General features: G+C 48.9%; 5 protein-coding genes across 5 annotated transcripts; 3 read left to right on the top strand and 2 right to left on the bottom strand.

The window, feature by feature from the left end:
• Positions 1-34: 34 nt before the first annotated feature.
• On the top strand, positions 35-3,068 carry LACBIDRAFT_292007 (glycosyltransferase family 39 protein; the record flags this gene model as incomplete). The annotated part of the gene is made up of 10 exons (XM_001875073.1): positions 35-166; positions 233-728; positions 793-901; positions 952-1,114; positions 1,171-1,354; positions 1,409-1,522; positions 1,582-2,040; positions 2,096-2,428; positions 2,483-2,813; positions 2,874-3,068. 10 exons carry the CDS (start codon positions 35-37, stop codon positions 2,956-2,958), a joined length of 2,406 nt encoding a protein of 801 aa, XP_001875108.1. The 3' UTR covers positions 2,959-3,068.
• A 674-nt stretch (positions 3,069-3,742) lies between these two features.
• On the bottom strand, positions 3,743-6,609 carry LACBIDRAFT_244283 (uncharacterized protein; the record flags this gene model as incomplete). The annotated part of the gene is made up of 8 exons (XM_001874494.1): positions 3,743-3,932; positions 3,998-4,304; positions 4,356-4,447; positions 4,498-4,654; positions 4,703-4,818; positions 4,873-6,128; positions 6,183-6,353; positions 6,406-6,609. The coding sequence occupies 8 exons, from the start codon at positions 6,607-6,609 to the stop codon at positions 3,743-3,745; spliced, it is 2,493 nt and encodes an 830-aa protein (XP_001874529.1).
• Positions 6,610-6,799: 190 nt separating this feature from the next.
• LACBIDRAFT_305249 (uncharacterized protein) lies at positions 6,800-9,374 on the top strand (the record flags this gene model as incomplete). The annotated part of the gene is made up of 12 exons (XM_001875072.1): positions 6,800-6,992; positions 7,045-7,178; positions 7,242-7,332; positions 7,386-7,765; positions 7,815-7,926; positions 7,975-8,002; positions 8,058-8,090; positions 8,144-8,314; positions 8,366-8,789; positions 8,837-8,875; positions 8,926-9,164; positions 9,215-9,374. 12 exons carry the CDS (start codon positions 6,800-6,802, stop codon positions 9,372-9,374), a joined length of 2,004 nt encoding a protein of 667 aa, XP_001875107.1.
• Positions 9,375-13,708: 4,334 nt separating this feature from the next.
• LACBIDRAFT_229597 (uncharacterized protein) lies at positions 13,709-14,744 on the bottom strand (the record flags this gene model as incomplete). Its single annotated transcript, XM_001874493.1, has 4 exons — positions 13,709-13,851; positions 13,930-14,101; positions 14,157-14,405; positions 14,451-14,744. 4 exons carry the CDS (start codon positions 14,742-14,744, stop codon positions 13,709-13,711), a joined length of 858 nt encoding a protein of 285 aa, XP_001874528.1.
• A 346-nt stretch (positions 14,745-15,090) lies between these two features.
• LACBIDRAFT_187958 (Cu-transporting P-type ATPase) lies at positions 15,091-18,364 on the top strand (the record flags this gene model as incomplete). Its single annotated transcript, XM_001875071.1, has 5 exons — positions 15,091-15,279; positions 15,334-15,453; positions 15,501-16,973; positions 17,010-17,654; positions 17,710-18,364. The coding sequence occupies 5 exons, from the start codon at positions 15,091-15,093 to the stop codon at positions 18,226-18,228; spliced, it is 2,946 nt and encodes a 981-aa protein (XP_001875106.1). The 3' UTR covers positions 18,229-18,364.
• Positions 18,365-18,440: the final 76 nt, after the last annotated feature.

The following is an 18,440-nucleotide window of genomic DNA, read 5'->3' as shown; positions in this document are numbered from 1 at the left end:
AACAACCATTTCTTTCATCCTCCCACCTCCCGTAATGGCAGGCCACGGGAGACCTAGTCCGCGTCTACGACAAAGAGCAGGCCACGCTGAATCGTCTTCTTCTGCCAACTTGGAATATGAGCAAGTGCAGGATGATGAACATTCTGCTGAAGTATTCCAGAATCCGGTGTGTGTTGAGAGTTGTCTCGGCGTTGACGCGAACTTTTCGAACTTTTTTCTTTTTGTGGAATAGAACAACCGGAATGCTATAGAGTTATTATTTGAGGGGACGAGGGGGAGTGCTATCGTTGTGGCGATCCTCACTGCGCTCGCTTTCGCACTACGGTTCTACAAAATCAATCATCCAGACCAAGTCGTGTACGCCACACACACATTCTCCTTTATTCCTCACTCCTCTGACAACTCCTCCTATTCCTATTCCAGCTTCGACGAAGTCCACTTTGGCAAATTCGCAGCATACTACATCACTCGGGAATACTACTTCGACGTCCATCCTCCTTTTGCGAAATTACTCTTTGGCTTGGCGGGCTGGTTTGTTGGCTTTGATGGGAAATTCCACTTCGACAATATTGGGGATAGCTATACCGACCACCATGTCCCGTTTGTTGGGATGCGCGCGCTTCCTGCTATACTTGGTAGTCTTACTATCCCCCTCATCTACGCAATCATGAAGGAGAGCGGATACTCCACCGTCATCGCTGCGTTCTCGGCTTCTCTTGTTCTTTTTGGTGCGCTCTCTTCTTCGATTACGTTTCTTTTTGATGAATGGGCTTGTTAACTTGGCGAATACAGACAATGCGCACATTGCTCAATCACGGCTTATTCTTCTGGACGCGACGCTGATATTCTTCATTGCACTCACCATCTATTCATATATCCGTTTCCGCAAATTGCGTTATCGGTACGTCCATTTTCGCTATTCAGTTTGGTTTCGCGTTGATCAAAGGATAGGGAATATACCTCGGAATGGTGGGCTTGGCTTATCCTTACGGGTGTCTTCATGGCTTGTACGTGGGGCTCGAAAGTCAATGGCATTCTTACCGTCTTCACTATTGGAATTGCTGTCATCATTGACTTGTGGGATCTGCTTGATATCAAGAAGGGTCACACGATGGTGTGCTTTTATTTATCTGTTTTTTTTGCACCCGCAGGGTTTGACCACAATTTCAGGATTACTTTACAAGGCATTTGGCTGCAAGAGCAATTGGGTTCATTGTCGTGCCATTCATCGTCTACCTTTCCTTTTTCTACATCCACTTCTCGATCCTCACAACGTCTGGTCCTGGTGATTCCTTCATGAGCCCTGCATTCCAGGAGACTCTGTCAGGCAATGAAATGCTTCTCAACAGCCACGGTGAGTCTTCCCCACGCCCTTTGTGTTGGCATTGTCTCTAAGTCCTCTATCCAGAAATCCGTTATTATGACATCGTCACAATTAGACACAAAGACACCAAGGTTTTCTTGCACTCCCACATAGAGAAGTATCCTTTGAGCTATGATGACGGTCGAATTAGTAGTCAAGGTGCGTGCCCCTTTGCTCTACCTGGAGATTCATTGCTTATCGTCTATATTCGTCTTCAGGGCAACAAGTGACTGGATATGGACACAACGATACGAACAACCACTGGCAAATTATCCCAACGAAATCTTTGCCTGAGACCGGCCGCGGCCGTATCGTCCGTCATCAAGATGTTATCCAGCTGCTCCACGTCAACACGCTGACCCACCTCATTACCCACGACGTTGCATCCCCTCTGATGCCAACTAACCAAGAATTTACAACCTGGGACAAAGATGACTATTCGAGGCACAACGAGACACTTTTCCAGGTTGTGCTTGCCAACGATCCTCACGACGGCGAAGCATGGAAGAGCAAATCTGGTCACTTCCGCTTGATTCATATGTCGACCAAGGTCTCAATGTGGACACATTCCAAGCAACTCCCAGAGTGGGCATTCAAGCAACAAGAGATTAACGGCAACAAGAACCCAACTGAAAAAACAGCAACTTGGTTTGTTGATGAAATCGTCGCCGACGAAGGTATGAAATAAGCTGCTTGGTTCTTTCTTGAACAATTTAACGAGATTTTTTTTAGATGGCGATGAAGTTACGGATAGAACGGAACATGCGGCTGTTAAAATCCCCAAATCTATGAACTTCTTTAGGAAGTTTGGCGAACTTCAAATGCTTATGCTGCAGCACAATGCTGGCCTAACAGCATCTCATCCTTACGCCAGTAATCCCATCAACTGGCCATTCCTCCTCATGGGCATCAGCTTCTGGACAGAGAACGACGATAAGAAGCAAATCTATCTCATCGGCAATTTGATAGGCTGGTGGGCATGCGTCGTTGGTATCGCCATCTTTATTGGAATTCTCGGAGCCGACTTGATTGCAAGGCGCCGTGGAATGGATCCTATCTCTGACCGTAAGTCTCGTTCTAACGTTTGAAAGTTCTGCCCTAATGTCTACTTTTTTTTAGCTGTGCGGAATCGCCTGTGGAACAACACTGGGTTCTTCATGTTGGTCTGGGCAGTACACTACATCCCCTTCTTCTTGATGAGCCGTCAGCTCTTCATTCACCACTATCTACCCTCTCACCTCGCCTCGGCTCTCGTTGCTGGCTCCGTATTGAACTTCGTTCTGAGCGACACGATCAACTATCCCATCTCCATCCGCGGACCCAAAACACGAGCTAGACCATCACAATATGCTGATCTAGGGGTCAAGGGCCCCGTTATTCTTATCGTATTCAGCTTAATTCTGTTCTTGATGTTTGGCTACCTTGCACCACTGACCTATGGCACGCCAGGGTGAGTAATCTTTATCCACCCATCCTTTGTGCAGCCCGATTCTCATTCCGCCTCGTACAGTTTGACGGGTGAGCAGGTGAACAGCAAGCGCCTGTTGTCGACCTGGACCCTTCACTTTGCAGCGAAAAAGGTACATGAGGTTTAAGGGAAAAACCCCGAGAGTCGCGATCATACATACTTGGGGACGGACGCATTCCTATAATATACCATTGCGAGTAGGCTATATTGTAAATTTACTTCTCTCTTCTTCGAGAATTGAAAGGATGGGGTGCGTGAATCAGAGCACATTATTTATTGAACCACATTGCATTCCATCTCAGTTGTAGGCCTCATCGTCTTTTGAGACTGTAGGTGCTGGTAACTACTTAGCAGGACGATTTGTTGAAAAACGAGATCACACAATCCTCCCACCCTCAGCAGCTGCAATGAGCGATGACACTTGTTGTTCCCCATAGGTCTTCGAGAGCGCCACGAGACCCGCTTGCAGATATTGCGCTGGATTTTGGACATAAGCAACTGGATCTACCTCGGCTTTTTCAGATGACGCCAAGCGGGAATAAGCAGCCTGATATCCAGCAGTTTGCTCCTCAAAGTCAATCTCGGTGATGCCTATGTGAGGGTCCTCGGATTCAGATGACTTGAAGTACTGTGGCTCGCTGAAGAGTTTTCCCAGAGCAGTATATGCGCTCGGCCTGGATGTTATTCAGTGAAGGGTTATCAGAACAATAAGGGGGATCCTACCAGTGTGCGACAGAGGGTTGTTGCATCATGTATCTGCTGTCGCAAAGTAAACGGGTCAAGCCGACGGCGGCCAACTTACGTTCTTTGTGGGGGAACTTTGGCGCTTGAGGTATAACGAAGTTCGAGAGGATGTTTGGCCACAAACTAAACGAAGTTGTAAGCGAGCAGAGGAAAAAAAGAAAAGGAATTCAAACTTGCTTTGCCTGGATCTCCTCAATAGTAGTGATAAGATAGTCAGGCGACATGCCCGTGACATTGATGGCCATAGTGAAGAGTATGAAACGAGCGAACAGATACGTATATTTGTCGGTTTTGCTGGTTTGCATCCGTGTTAAGAGAGTCATTACCAACGGTTTCATGTACTGTTGCAGGTTTTCCCTGTGCACACGAGGAACAATTAACGTTGCTGTACACTTTAAAAAATGAGTGGAAGTTTCACGAACGGTTTAACGCTCAAAACCACGCTTTGGATCAACTCGAAGCCCCAAGCATCGTTGACCTTCGATGGGATCAGCCGCTGCTGCACGACGGCCAACACAGACGCAATCTGTCCCGCCGCGAACATCTGCGTAGCATCTCGACCGAGGAATGTCTTGAGCAGTTTGACCAGGCCGGGGATACTTCCTTTCTGTTGCCATATTGCAGGGGTGAAGAGGAAGGGGAGGAGGTTTCGATACTCGGGAGGAACTTCACGGGTAGAATGGAGGTCAAGCATTTGGGCGAGGACTTGAAATACGTAGGGGATATATTCTGAAACAAGAATGAAAAAAAAAAATTGAGGCAAAGATGGAGTAAGCTCACGATCAATGTCTTGTTGAAGGATCATTGTAAATGGAGTGAAGAGCGTTTGTTCGAATTTCGGTAGTGTCGTGGGTGATCCTTCAACGATAAACCTACGAGAAATGCTCAGAATCGAACCTGGAACCTAAAAAGGCTAGCCCACCTCATAAGACCAGAAATGCTTTCAAAGATGTATTGATCAAAGTGGGGGTTACTCGGGTTCTTGGAGATCCGGCCGAGGATCCCGACCAGACGACTCAATGTCAACTCGTAGACAGACGTGAGCCCTTGCCGTGCAGTCACGATAACCCTCATCACACCTACAATTTCATAAGCTTCGACGGAAAACAATGTCCATAATGACGTACATTTCATTAGATGATCGTTCTCCGCAACCTTCTCCGGCGTGCCGGCGGCCTCGATTTTAGTCAATAGCGCATGTACTAGGTGGGGGGCTGACTCTTGTATGTCTGCTTGTCCAAACCTTTCACAGCCCCCATCAGCACCCATGGATGAACAAGATCAAGCAGAGACGTACAAAAGTTGATTGTTCTGCTTGATGAACAGGATACGGTCAATAGTGATCGCAGCATATGTGTAGGTGACGTAGTTTTCTGACTCAAGGCGTTGAGATAGCAAGGGAAGGACAGAGAGGAGTTGGGGTTTTGTGAGCTGGTTCCTGAAGGTGTACAAAAATCGGATAGCGTCGACTTGCAGGATGGGGTGAACAGCCCCTGGCGCAGCTTTTAGGTCTTGGAAGACATGGTCCGAAAAGAACTTGACCACGTCCACGAGGGCATTAGTTGAAGTTACTCCGTGTTGGGAAGTTGATCCACGAGTAGCGACTGCTGTCAATAGATAGACCGCGCTATCTTTCGCCTTCCAATTCTGGGCCTTGTTCGCCTCGTATTCGCTCAGTCCGGTGGAAATCCACTGGCCCACAATCTGGGTTGTCTCAGTCTCATACCCACTCCCTACTAGAGCTTGGAGAACGTCAGCCGCAGCCTGGCGACGAGTGGATAGGTCTGAGCCCGTGCTCGATTGGGCCAAGTCAAGTCGAATGAACTCAAGGGGATCATCCTCAAATTGCTCTACATCGTGCTCCCGAAGGGCAACATTGGGAACAACAACACCTTGTACTAGAGATGAGATGGTCTCTGTTGACGAAAAGAGAGCTTTGTAGTATCCTGAGCGAATAGCAGTCGAGATAAAGCGAAGAGATTGAGAGACGAGGGCATCATCAGCCACGCCTGGAAGCTTGTTCGATCCGACAAGGTTCCAAACGTTTTTGACAAAAGTTTCGACAGCTGGAGATTTAAGGAGTTGGTCGGGGTAGAGCTTGATGAAGAGCTCTGCGATTTCGAGAATTCCTGCTTTGATTTGTGATGGCAAGGAAGGAGTGGTGTCATCAGGATCTCCCCGCAACTCGGCTGGATCCCATCCTAAAAACACCTGAAACCAACCTGATGTCGGCCCAAAGAATTCTTCGTGCGTATCCTCGATGGCGGGTGGTAAGTCGTGGCAAGTGAAGTCGTAGAAGAGGTCGATGAGTAGAACCATAGATTGCGCCACGAGCGCGTAATTCGCGGCGGGAGCTGTGCCGAAAAGCAGCTGCGCAGTTTGCCTAAAGAGTTGCAGGAATGGTGTCATAAACTTTGTCAGAACGAGGTTAATCTCTGTATAGAGCTCGTCGGATCGGACGTGCGCGCGCCACTGGCGGAAGATGGAATGAGCGGTCTGAAGGACTCCAACGTTCGTATTGTAGTCGGTAGTTGACAGAGATGAGACCAATTGCTACACGGCCGAGTACCTCAGCAGAGTGGAAGACACTAGACTGGTAACACTTACATCGATGAGATCCTCCCATTTCGCGGGAAAGTCTAGCTCAGCGACAAGAGATACTGACTCTGCAACTTGAGCGCGAATAGCCTTGTCTGCGGGGTTAGATAGTGCAAGCATTGCAGGAACTAGCTGTGCTCTCAATGCAGCTTTGTCCTCTTCGGCCAGGGGTTGAATGTCCTGCATCGATTTCCCATTGGCCGTGTATTTGAATGGAACATCACAGACGCACCTCATCCCAGCGCAACTTTGTAATATTCTTTAGATAGACACTCCCTGATAATCTGATTGCACGATCCACCCTTTGTTCGAGGATGAGGTTCAGGAGATGGGTCAAAAAGCCATTGTGTGTGCTCAAAGCATTGAGATTTTGTTCAGCTTGCTTTCTAGTTTCTGGGTTGAGCGAGGCTTTGAGGAGTGCTGGAAGGTCAGCCATCTATGTGTTTAAGAGAGAGAAAGAAACGATGAGTTAACGACAATGAGAGATCGCGACGAAGGCGAGAACGCGTGCACCACGTGATCCTCTTCTGGACATATCGTAGCCACGTGATTGACCTTCATCTCTCCAACTTCAAGGGAGTTGGACGTGAGTCTTGGACGGCGTGTTAGGGTCGCTCATTCTTATCATGTTCAACGCACCTCGCCCCGCTCAAAGATACGTCGCAACGTCAACCACCGGCTTTGGAGGGAGCTTTGTCGACGAGAACCCGCTTGCCAACTCCGTCTATGATGACGGACTTGACCCATGGAGCGCTGCACCAAGCCCGACACCAACACCCATTCCCCAAACGTCTGCTTCGGTATTCAGCAATGTCATTGGTATGTTTCATCCACGCGAAGTATTACCCGTTGTTGACCACCGTGCAAGCAGCAGATGCCACTGTTCCGTCGATATATCACCGCGCTTTTGCTACAGTGGATCCAAGCAATCTCGGGGAAACATCCGTGAACTCCCTTTCGCGAGTCTTGGCGACTTCATCTCTTCCAGCTGCTACCGTTGACAAGGTAAGTCGTTGTGTTTGCTTCGCTGGCCACCTAACCTAGACTAATCTATCACGTCGTGCCTAGATTGTAAATTTGGTTAGCTCAAAACCACGAGTGTCTAAACTCGAGTTCTTTGTTGCGCTAGCTCTTGTAGCACTTGCGCAAGCAGGCAAAGGTTTGTCTTTATCCAAGTAACTTTGTCTTTTGCCTCTTAATCCCTAATTGCAGATGTCAGTATTGAACAGGTTGCCTCGCTATCAACTCAGAACACTTTGCCTGAGCCCACGCTTGACCTTGCCAAACTGCAGTCGACGTCAGCTTTCAACCCTATCACATCCAATTACAGGCAGAATAGCATCCGCTCACCGGCGCCCGCATACTCCTCTGACGATCCATGGAGTACAAACCCACGCTTTCCTTCTGCTCCAAGCAATAACGGCGTTTTTGGGAACGCAGCCGGCGGTTTCGTTAATGGCGCTCCATCAAACTTGTCTGGCTCTGGAATGCCGAAAGATTGGTGGAAGAAGCAAGAGACGGTCAAGGTCACCATTCTTGGTCACCAGGGTTTTATTCTGAACAGATACTTGGTCTACGAAGTAACGACTGAAGTGAGTTCAATCTATATCATTCTTTGTATATTTCTTATCGTGTGACCAGAGGGGTGGATCGGTACCGCGGAGATACTCAGAGTTTGTTTTTCTCTGGGAGTGCCTGACCCGTCGTTACCCATTTCGCCTGTTTCCTGCCCTTCCTCCAAAGCGGATAGGAGGTGCGTTTGCGTTCTGATCCGTCGATCCTTATCTTACATAAATTCCAGCGGACGAACAATTTCTGGAACAAAGAAAGTACGCGTCTGAAATCCCTGGTTTAGATCATCAACTGATTGAAGAGGAAAATTAGGAGAGGCCTCTCCAGAGCTCTCAGCTTTGTAATGTTGGTCTATTTCGTTTTATTCATTCACTTTGTCTCTTATATCCTCCCCTCAGAAATCACCCCGTCATTAAAGAGGATGGTTTATTGGCCGTCTTTCTCACTGAGCCGTCATTCGAAGAGTGGCGAAAACATTCCCCAATTTCATTAGACGAGGAATCAGCCTCCAAACGCGTTGATAGAGTAGAAGAGATGTCGATCCCGAGTGATTTGGAAGAGAAGCTCACGTACGGAACAGTTTGTTCACCCGCAAAACCCAGTTGACCAAGACTTTTTAGTGCTATACGAGTTAGACTCAACCCACTTATCGAACAGTGGCAAAGGATATGTATTCTTGCGGAGCGAATAATAAAGAGACGTGAAGCTGCTGCGGTACGATCACCTCCAGCCTTCCGACGATCCTACCTCTCCGCTCATTTTACCTTGCCTCCTCTTTCTCCAACATCCTCAATCGCATCACTACCCGGCTCCGCACCGTCCGTTATGTCGAATTCATTCCATCAATCATTTACCGGTTTCTCTTTACCACCCTTGGACGATCAGGGAGATCTAGCCAGATTAACAAATACTCTCCGGGCGGTCGTTGAAGTTAATGAACAGTGTTGGAGAGGAGACGACTGTGAACTGTCGAATGGCGTTCGGAGCGGATTGGAACAGGTCGCGGCGCATACACAACGACATTCTGAAATGTCGGAAATTAGAGTGAGATATCCTCTGAGAAGTAGATATGTTGTCTAACTATCTTGCAGACCCGAAGCCTGCTCGATACAACGCTGGAGTCTCTCAAGGTAAATAGTCTCACCTATTTCCTCTGAATTGCTTCTCAATATCAAAGCAGGGTCAGCGTGACTTATACATTGCTACTCGCGACTTGTTCCTTCGTCATGATCGACTTTCGATCGATCAGGTTGAACGCCTGAAGAAACGCATTGATATGAACTCGTTGAAGTTGGACGGTATAAGGGCAGCCCAGAAGGAAGGATGGCAAGACGAGGTCGACAAGTTGGCTGCTGTTATTGAGAAAGACCAGGCAACAATCGCGGCTCAACTGAGCAGAAGAGTCTTTATTCGTGCCTGGTAAGCTCTTTGTTCAGGCTTCATGGCGTCTTGAGTCTCATACTTTCCAGCATGTGGCACGAACTCCGCGGAGTCTTGCACAACCGGGAAAATACGCTGCTCACTCAAACGGTGAAGAGCTTCGCTCGCGAAGAACAGGAATTCGCGGAGAATGTAGCGAATGTATGGCTATCCCTTGGAGAGGCTACAGAAAACATGCCTTACGAATGAATGTTTTTCTCGGACGAACGATTTCATGATCATGAATGACGACTTCTTACGATCCTGTTTCTTAAGCATCACAATATGTTTATGCTATGCATCTGCTTCCGAACGCGAATATCCCAAGTTGATTCTATTACTTGTAAAGGTCCTTTCTATTCGGTGAGTGTCCACATCAGGAGCTTGCTATCAGATCTTCGCCTTGTCCGTTTGAAATTCGCAATGCTACCGTTTCGGATCTCTGGCCTCATTGTGATCACCTCGTGTTGTGTGTGGCCCGGTGGCCTGGTGGCTGGCTACAGCTTTGACTTCGCGCACACGTGACCCGATCTTTAAAAGAACCCTAGCCAAACGCACTTTTTGGCATTGCCCCTCTCCGTTCTCCCTCTTCATTGACCGCAAATACTTTGCGCTCCTCGGGAGTCGTCGTATCCATCGGAAGTCCTCCAAGCATGGATGCAGTCACGTATCAAGAGGGTTTTGGTTAATCTGGCGGTCGCGAGTAGCCTTGCCCCTTTCTTCCCTTCACCGACAGATCCTCTCCCTCTATGACATGGTGATCATGCTCTGATCGGACGTCAAATTCATCGAAAGTCGCTCAAGCATATAACTACGAGGCAATTCCTCTGGTTTTGTCAATCTGGCTGTCGCGGGAAGACGTGCCCGTTTCTCGAAGCTTCTCTTCTCTATCCTTCCTCGATGTGATGACCTTCGGAGACGATGCGACATATAGCACCCTCAATTTGCGTTGGAAGAACTACACGAAGGACACCTACAGGATGGACGGAGGATTCGGGTCAAAATCTGGGAAACGCTCTCGAAGGTGACATCTGGACAGTCTATGACTACGCGATCGCTTCAAGTCTGTGGGCTATACACGGCATAGCGTTCTCTGTTTCCCCTTTCTCACTAGCGATGTCTCCATCCACGGTATCCGAGGTCTATGGATGATGGCTGGTATACTTTCGCGACTCTTGGGTTTGTCTCAATTTGCGTCGGGTACTCTATGCCTCTGCTTGGGTTTTCGATTCTTACCAGGTGCCTCTCCTCATTTAACACGTCTTGTTTGGAATTGAACTTCCTGGGGTCCGTTCCCAATCCTGTCGGACACCAGTGCATTTGCGATTTTCACGAGGCTTTCCTCGAAATCCGATGCACCAATCTTGTTTTGACTTGGCTCCGACTTGGTGCACACCGGCTACGATTCAAGAAAAAGTTAACCCACCGGTCTCGTAAATTTCAACGATCGACCTGCTAGGATCCATCATCTCTCAAAACTGGCCTGGTCCCTCTCACCTTCAATCGGTGGATGCTGTTGGGCAACTTAGTCTAGTTTTTCGAACAACTCGACGATCGTGCAAGTCCAGCAGACGAACGCGATAAAAACGACCGAACTAGTCTCATTGCCTCGACATGGGGACTTCAAAGACCAGACAGTTCCAATCTGGTCTCTGCACTCTGCTCTAAGGTCTGTGAACGATATCTGGCGCGTCTTTCTCCTGCCTTGTCCGAGTTTGCGGTTCGCTCCTCGAAGTTCAACACTAGTCTCACTTTGACCTGACTTGGGGTTTCTATGCCTAGACCTGTGTCTGCGATTCCCTCAAATCTGATCGAATATCTGGCTTTCTCACTCCTACAAGGTTCTCCACGGGTGCTTAATGTGCTGCCTGCGCTTGCGATTCCTCTACTATTCTTGTTCGAACTCGGACCCTAATGAGACCTTGTGGAGGTTTGTCTTGATTCCCGTTGGATGCTGCCTTTGCGTTTCACACAAGGCTTCTTGGTGCTCATGCAAATTTCTTTTCAAAGTTCAACGTGCCAGTCGGTTCTGGAATGTCTCCTCCCTATCCCCATCAAATACTCCATTTGCCTTGTCAGGTTTTGCGATCCTCTCCTCGAAGTTCAACACCAGTTTTGTCTGGACAATGTCTTGGGTTTACTGTCACGATCCCTGTCAAATGGTTGGGTTGCGATTCTCACAAGGCTATCCTCTCCAATCACATATGCCCTGGGTTTCCAGTTCTCCCTTCAAAAGTTCAAGATGCCAGACGTCAGAATGGATGTCTCACGAGACTCTTCAATCATACCGAGGGACGGACAATGCCTATTCCCAACTCCCGCCGGATGGTCGGTTTGCAATTCGCATGGCAAGGCTCTCAAATCACATCGAAATTTGCGGTTTTCGGATCTTCTTCAGACTTACACCCTTCGGGACCTGTCCCAGTCCTCGTCAAATGAATGGTTTACGATTCTCGCAAGTCTCTCCAATCACATCGAGCCCTCATTACATCTGGCTGTTTTCGCGGTTCTCTCCTTCACTCGTCGGATGTTGGTTTGCGATTCACACGGGGTTCTCCGTTCTCATCGGTGCTTTACTTCTTTGCCTGGGTTTGCGGTCTTCCCCTCGAAGGTCAGCAAATCAGCCTTGTTCAAACCTAATGGGACGTATGGCGAGTTTGTCCCAATCCTCATCGGACGTTGGTTCTGCGAAGGCTTCGGAATTCCAATCTTGTTTCGACTTTGTTGTGACAGGCGTACCAAAACATTCAACCCACCACTCACAAGGTTCGACTTCCGAGGAGTCTATGATCATCTCTCTGGTTGGCTTCGAATCGATTGGATGTTCTTATGGTCTCCAGTCTCCCGACGACGCAGCTGCGACGATTGCTCCACCTTCTACATATGGAAGTCTGCATCATCCTCGATTTACCTCGGCGTGGTGAATCCGACAATCTCCAAAGACGATGCTGCGTACTTCAACTTCGTCAGGTCGCGAAACTATCAACAGTCGACCTCCCAGAATATACCGTCTCAGAACCATGCTTCTCTGGCCCTTCATTCTGTGGGTGTTACCCTCTCTCTTCTCTGACTCCCGCCTTCTCCGATTGCTTCAAGGATACTACGGTGACAGTGAAAAACCAGGCTGCATTGCATCTGCCTGTTTTTGCGGTTCTCCTTATCTTGTCGGATGTCGGTTTACGATGCACACGGGGTTTTCCATTCTCATAGGTGCTTTACTTCGTTACCTGGGTTTGCAGTCTTCTCTTCGAGTTTCAGCAAATCAGTCTTGCTCAGACTTGACAAGGGGATGTCTTGGATGCTTGTCCCAATCTTCATCGGATGTAAGTTGGATCTGCGAACGCCGAAGGCTTCGAATTCCAATCTTGTTTCGACTGTGTTCAATGTGAAATGCAGGCCAAAACATTCAACCCGCCACTCCCAAGGGTCAACTTCCGAGGAGTCCATGATCATTCTCTCGGCTTGGTTTCTAGTTGATTGGATGTTATTAGTATGGTCTAACCCCCGACTTCTCCAGTCATCTGACGATGCGGCTGTTAACGACGATTGCTCCACCTCATATCCATGGAAGTCTGTTTCTGCCTCGGCGTGGTGAATCCGACAATTCTCAAAGGCGGTGCTACGGACTCTAACTTCGTCAGGTCGTGAAACTATCAGCCTACAACAGTCGACCTCCCGGGATTTACCCCTCAGAACTATGCTTCTCTGGCCAGCTCTGGCCCTTCATTCGGTGGATGTTGCCGTGTCTCTGCTCTTGCTCCCGCCTTCCCCGATTGCCCCAGGGATGCTACAGTGATAGTGAAAATTCAAGCGACAAACTCAATCGAAGACGGCTCGCAGTTTGCTACCTGTGAAAGTCTATTCCCTGAACTGAAATCCACGTCACACGAAATGTTTTCGATTCAAACTCTACAAAAGTGCATGTTGCACTAGGCCTTGTGCTCCCTGGATGTTATCTTCGCCATTTGAAAGAATCCATTGGACTGGAACTCCCTCCTGTTTTCACTGCTCTACATGGTGCACTGAACCTTCCAGCACGCTTTGTCGAGCTCACTTGGATCTACGGCTTCGTCATCTGGCTTTTTGTAACCTCTTCATCTCGAACGACTGTTAAACTCCGCAGCCTTCGACTTCTCCTTTGGCCGGCCTCATTCCTCAATCAGTGCACCCACCAGCCACTGCAAGTTCCTATTTTGTCCTCAATTTAGAAGCACTCTCACAATATTTTACAGGTGATGAAGGGTGAATCCCGTGAGTACTTGTTTTGATACCATTCCAGAGCGTCGAAACTGACTTTTTTGCATGTCTTGACCTTTTCTAGGACGGGGCCCCCTTTCCACGGGGGGCCTAAGCAATATGCATCCACGGCATCTGTGATGGTAAGCAATCGGTCTTGCACACCTGCATCTGTAAATACCACTATTTGGAATCGTTACTTTCTCGAGGAGACATGATGCAAATTCAAGCTTCCCAAGTTGTGAATGGTATTCTGTTTCCTTGTAAGTATGTAAGACAGATTGGGTTCTCAGGAAAAGAATCTGCAACTATGAGGCAGCTGACCCATCGCCCGACTCGAGCGCTGGCTTCCTGACCCAGAATAGATAGTTGCAATCCGTACCGCCCCATGCATCACGAGCTGCGAGATGCCATCGAGCTAGGAGGGGGTTGTAGATAAGACCGCGGACTTCTGCTTGTGTACGTGGAAGGTATGTTCCGTTCGTTCTTATCCAGGGAATGGATATGGAGTCCTTATTTTGGGAAGAACTTGGGTCGCGATAATTTTGGAAGAATTCTATCAATTCATTGGGTTTGATGAATTTTGAATATGTATGTGTGCCGCTGGATACTTTTCTGAGAACGTCTTCAGCGAGAAAGATGGTGAGAGCGTAGGCGAGGGGTGTGCGTGAGATTGTCGAGAGGAAGAGGTGTCCGCCTGGCTATATGCAGAAAGAAAATTAGGAAGAGTATAAGGATGAAGGGATGTAGGCCGACCTTGACTAGCGTCGCACAAGTGGATAGGAAAGAGGCAGGGTTATCAACGTGTTCTAGGACCTCCATCGAGCATACGACATCATAGCGCTTGGGAGAGGTAAGGAGTGATTCTGCTGATGTATGTTCGTAAGATAGAAATGGGGAAGGAGGGGAGAGTTTAGGATCTGCAGAGGCATGGACTTTCGCAATGGAAATATTCGATTCTGACGCGTCGACACCGTGCGTTCGTGCACCTAACCGTGCTACACTCTGTTGTGGGGTCAGAGGAGCGGAGAAGAAGGAACAATGCCGTACCTCGGACAACAACCCTCCTCCACATCCAACGTCAAGGACGTCTAAATCACGAAGTACGTGCGTCGGTTGTATGTCGAGATCATCGTTCTCCTCGCGTGCGATTTCGAGCAGCTTGTCACGAATGAATTGGACGCGGACTGGGTTCATCTTGTGAAGAAAGCTGAACTCTCCCTGGTGATCCCACCATTGTGAGGATAGCCTGGAGAAATGTGCTATCTCATCTGCATTGACAGTAGCATTGCTCGTATGAAGGGCGCGCACGAAGCGACGAGCAGAGTGTCGGAGAATGGACATGGCAATTGAGATCACGTGCCGGACAATAGATACTGTTGTGACTAAATGTAACGGTGTGATAATTGAGCGGTGGTAATGGCGAACTCGGTGTGCAGCGCTCTGTTACTGTAGCTCTCTTTCTCTTGGCTTTCTCTTCGACGGCCGACGTCTTTTCTCTGCCCATCTATCTAATCCGCGCAGGCGCATTCGCATCTTATCAGCTGCCTCAGTCGGGAACTAGTGCCACGATTACCCCTTGTGGACTGCCTGACTTCTTCACCCTTACTAATCCCCGCATAATCTTCCTATCCGACTACTTCTACCATTCCTCCGAGCTCTGTCATAGAAAATAGACACGTTGGATCCCATGACTTCCTACATCTCGAATTTGTGGTCCAAGTCTCCACTCAGCGCGTCCTTGGGTCAGCATGCGGTCCTCCTGCCATTGGACAATGATGATCCGGGGGTTGGAGCGTCCAAGGATTCGACTTACACGCCTCAATCACAAACATGCGAGCTTCGAATAGAGAGTATGACTTGTGGGTCGTGCGTCGAGGTATGTCTGGCAATATACTATTGCACTTCAACGTATCCTGACGTATACATCAAGGCTATCGAAGGCATGCTTAGAGATCAAGAGGGTATTCATTCAGTAAAGGTTGCCCTCCTTGCGGAACGTGGCGTCATTCAATACGATCCTAAAGTGTGGACGGAGGACAAACTCATCAACGTATGTCTGTCCGGGTTGCTCCATGAACCTGTCTCACACCTCCCAAGGAAATATCTGATATCGGTTTCGACGCGACCCTCATACCTCCCGTTCGTGAAGACGTTGTTCAGCTACGAATATATGGCATGACCTGTTCATCATGCACGAACACCGTTGAATCTGGGCTATCCGCCGTACCTGGCATTATCAGCGTTGCTGTGTCCCTCGCTACGGAAACCTGTACAATCAACTTTGACCGTTCTATCATTGGCCCTCGAGAGATGGTAGAACGAATAGAGGAGATGGGTTTTGACGCTATGTTGTCAGACCAGCAAGATGCTACTCAACTGCAATCTCTTACCCGTATGAAGGAGGTCTTGGAGTGGCGTTCGCGATTCTTTTGGGGCCTATCCTTTGCTCTTCCCGTCTTCTTCATTGCTATGGTCGGCACCCATCTTCCTTTCTTCAGGACTATCCTCGGTTACCATCTTTTTAGAGGAATATATCTAGGCGACATTCTTTCTTTCATTATCACCACTCCCGCTCAATTCTGGGTCGGATCCAAATTCTATACCAGCTCCTACAAGTCTCTCCGGCATAGAACCGCAACTATGGATGTCCTCATCACCCTCGGCACTTCTGCTGCCTACTTTTACTCCGTGTTTTCCTTGGTTGCCGCAATGTTCAACACGACACCTAATTTCCGCCCTTTCCTTTTCTTCGAAACCAGCACAATGTTGATTATGTTTGTCTCGCTTGGAAGATACCTTGAGAACAAGGCCAAGGGTAAATCAAGCGCAGCTCTCACAGATCTGATGTCACTGGCCCCATCTATGGCAACTATCTACACTGATGCACCTGCTTGCACTCAAGAGAAGAAAATACCTACCGAGCTCGTTGAAGTTGGAGACATTGTCAAGCTCGTACCAGGTGACAAATGTCCAGCAGATGGGACTGTCATAAAAGGTACCTCTAGCATTGACGAGAGCGCGCTTACTGGTGAAGCTGTTCCTGCCCTCAAACAAGTGGGTGATAGCGTTATTGGTGGGACAGTCAATGGGTTGGGCACCTTCGACATGGTCGTCACGCGAGCAGGAAAAGACACTGCGCTCTCCCAGATCGTCCGTCTCGTTGAGGACGCGCAGACATCTAAGGCGCCCATTCAGGGTTTCGTGGACAAGGTGGCTGGCTACTTCGTACCCACCGTCGTTGCCCTCGCGGCGTTCACTTTCATTCTCTGGATCATCGTTGCCTCCTTTATGGACGAAGGCGATCTTCCAAAGATGTTCTCCCGTTACGGAGCGAGCAAATTTGCTATCTGTCTACAGATGTGCATCAGTGTTATTGTCGTCGCATGTCCATGTGCATTAGGACTGGCAACGCCCACTGCTATAATGGTTGGTACTGGGATTGGTGCCAAGAATGGCATCCTCATCAAGGGCGGCCGTGCATTGGAAGCCAGCAAGGACATCCGTCGTGTCGTTCTCGACAAAACTGGCACAGTGACAATAGGGAAATTGACCGTTGTTGGGATGCACTGGGTAGCCGCTCCTAACACCATGCTCGGCAACGACGAGATGTATGCGGGCGACGTTGGCTTGGATGGTCTCTGTGCAGATGGAGTAACCGAGCGCAGGGTGGTAATGGCCATGGTCAGTGCCACCGAAGCTAAATCTGAACACCCTCTCGCCAAGGCCATTGCAACGTACGGTAAAGATCTTCTAGGTCAATCCGGTCCGGATGCGCAAGTGGAGGAGTTTGAGAGTGTCACAGGTCAAGGTGTGAAAGCCCGCATTTCATGCTCTAGAAACAAGTACTCCCTCCTCATTGGGAGCGCCCGCTTTACGATGCAAACGGGCGACGGCGTTTCCGCTCACCAATACATCCCTTCCACGCTGTCATCTTATGAAGCGCAAGAAACTAAGCTTGGGAGGACGATCATCTTTGTGTCCCTCTTGAACTCTGGTTTGGGTCACCCTACACCTCTGTTGGCCGTTTCTTTAGCGGACGAGCCAAAGCCTTCAAGTCGGCATGCTATTCTGGCCATGCAGGAGATGGGAATTGAGGTGAACATGATGACTGGTGATGGAAAGGCGACTGCAATTGCCATTGCTAAGCAGGTTGGGATTAGGCCTGAGTGTGTGTGGTCCAGGATGAGCCCCAATGGCAAGGCAGCGATGGTGGCCGAGTTTGTAGCGAAGAATGAAGGTGGTGTTGCAATGGTGTGTACATTTCTTCTCCCGCTAACGTAATTTCAATATCAACACCGATACGTAGGTTGGAGACGGGATCAATGACTCCCCGGCCCTTGTAGCAGCCACCGTCGGTATCGCTCTCTCGTCTGGAACTTCGGTCGCTATCGAAGCCGCCGACATCGTCCTCATGCGCTCAGACCTTCTCGATGTCGTTGCTGCACTCCACCTATCGAAAAAAATCTTCTCTGTGATCAAACGAAATCTCGTTTGGGCATGTTTTTATAATGTGCTCGGCATCCCACTTGCCATGGGTTTCTTCCTACCATTTGGGCTGTACATGCATCCCATGCTTTCTGGAGCTGCGATGGCTTTTTCAAGTGTTAGCGTTGTGACTAGCTCGCTGACGCTTAATTTCTGGCGGAGGCCGGCTGAAAGCATTATGCTTGGCGAGGAGGCTGATGTGATTGATACTGGTGCAGGGTGGACGGGGATGTTCATGGACCAGTCAGCTACTGTGCTGAGCAGCGTAAGAGGGGTGTTTAGTGGGAGAAGGGAGGAGGGATACAGTCAATTGCCGGTGGAGATGGTTTCGAGGGTTTGAACGTTCACCATTCTATTTGAGAGGTCCTATCTATCTATTGCCAAGCCATGGCGCATCTATTCTACAGTTACGAGCCCCTTGTACACCTGTATTCTACCTTTCGTTCTATTTCGCAGTTCTATATGCCTGTTGTTACCGTTGTGCCTAATCCGTTTGCGGAAGGCAACTTGTGCTCTTCCTTTCTGGATATGATCTCTCGTTCTTGACGCTTG

The sequence above is a fragment of the Laccaria bicolor genome, genomic scaffold (genome assembly GCF_000143565.1).
Source record: "Laccaria bicolor S238N-H82 LACBIscaffold_2 genomic scaffold, whole genome shotgun sequence".
NCBI classification, from domain to species: domain Eukaryota; kingdom Fungi; phylum Basidiomycota; class Agaricomycetes; order Agaricales; family Hydnangiaceae; genus Laccaria; species Laccaria bicolor.
This window is presented reverse-complemented; position numbering and strand designations above follow the sequence as displayed.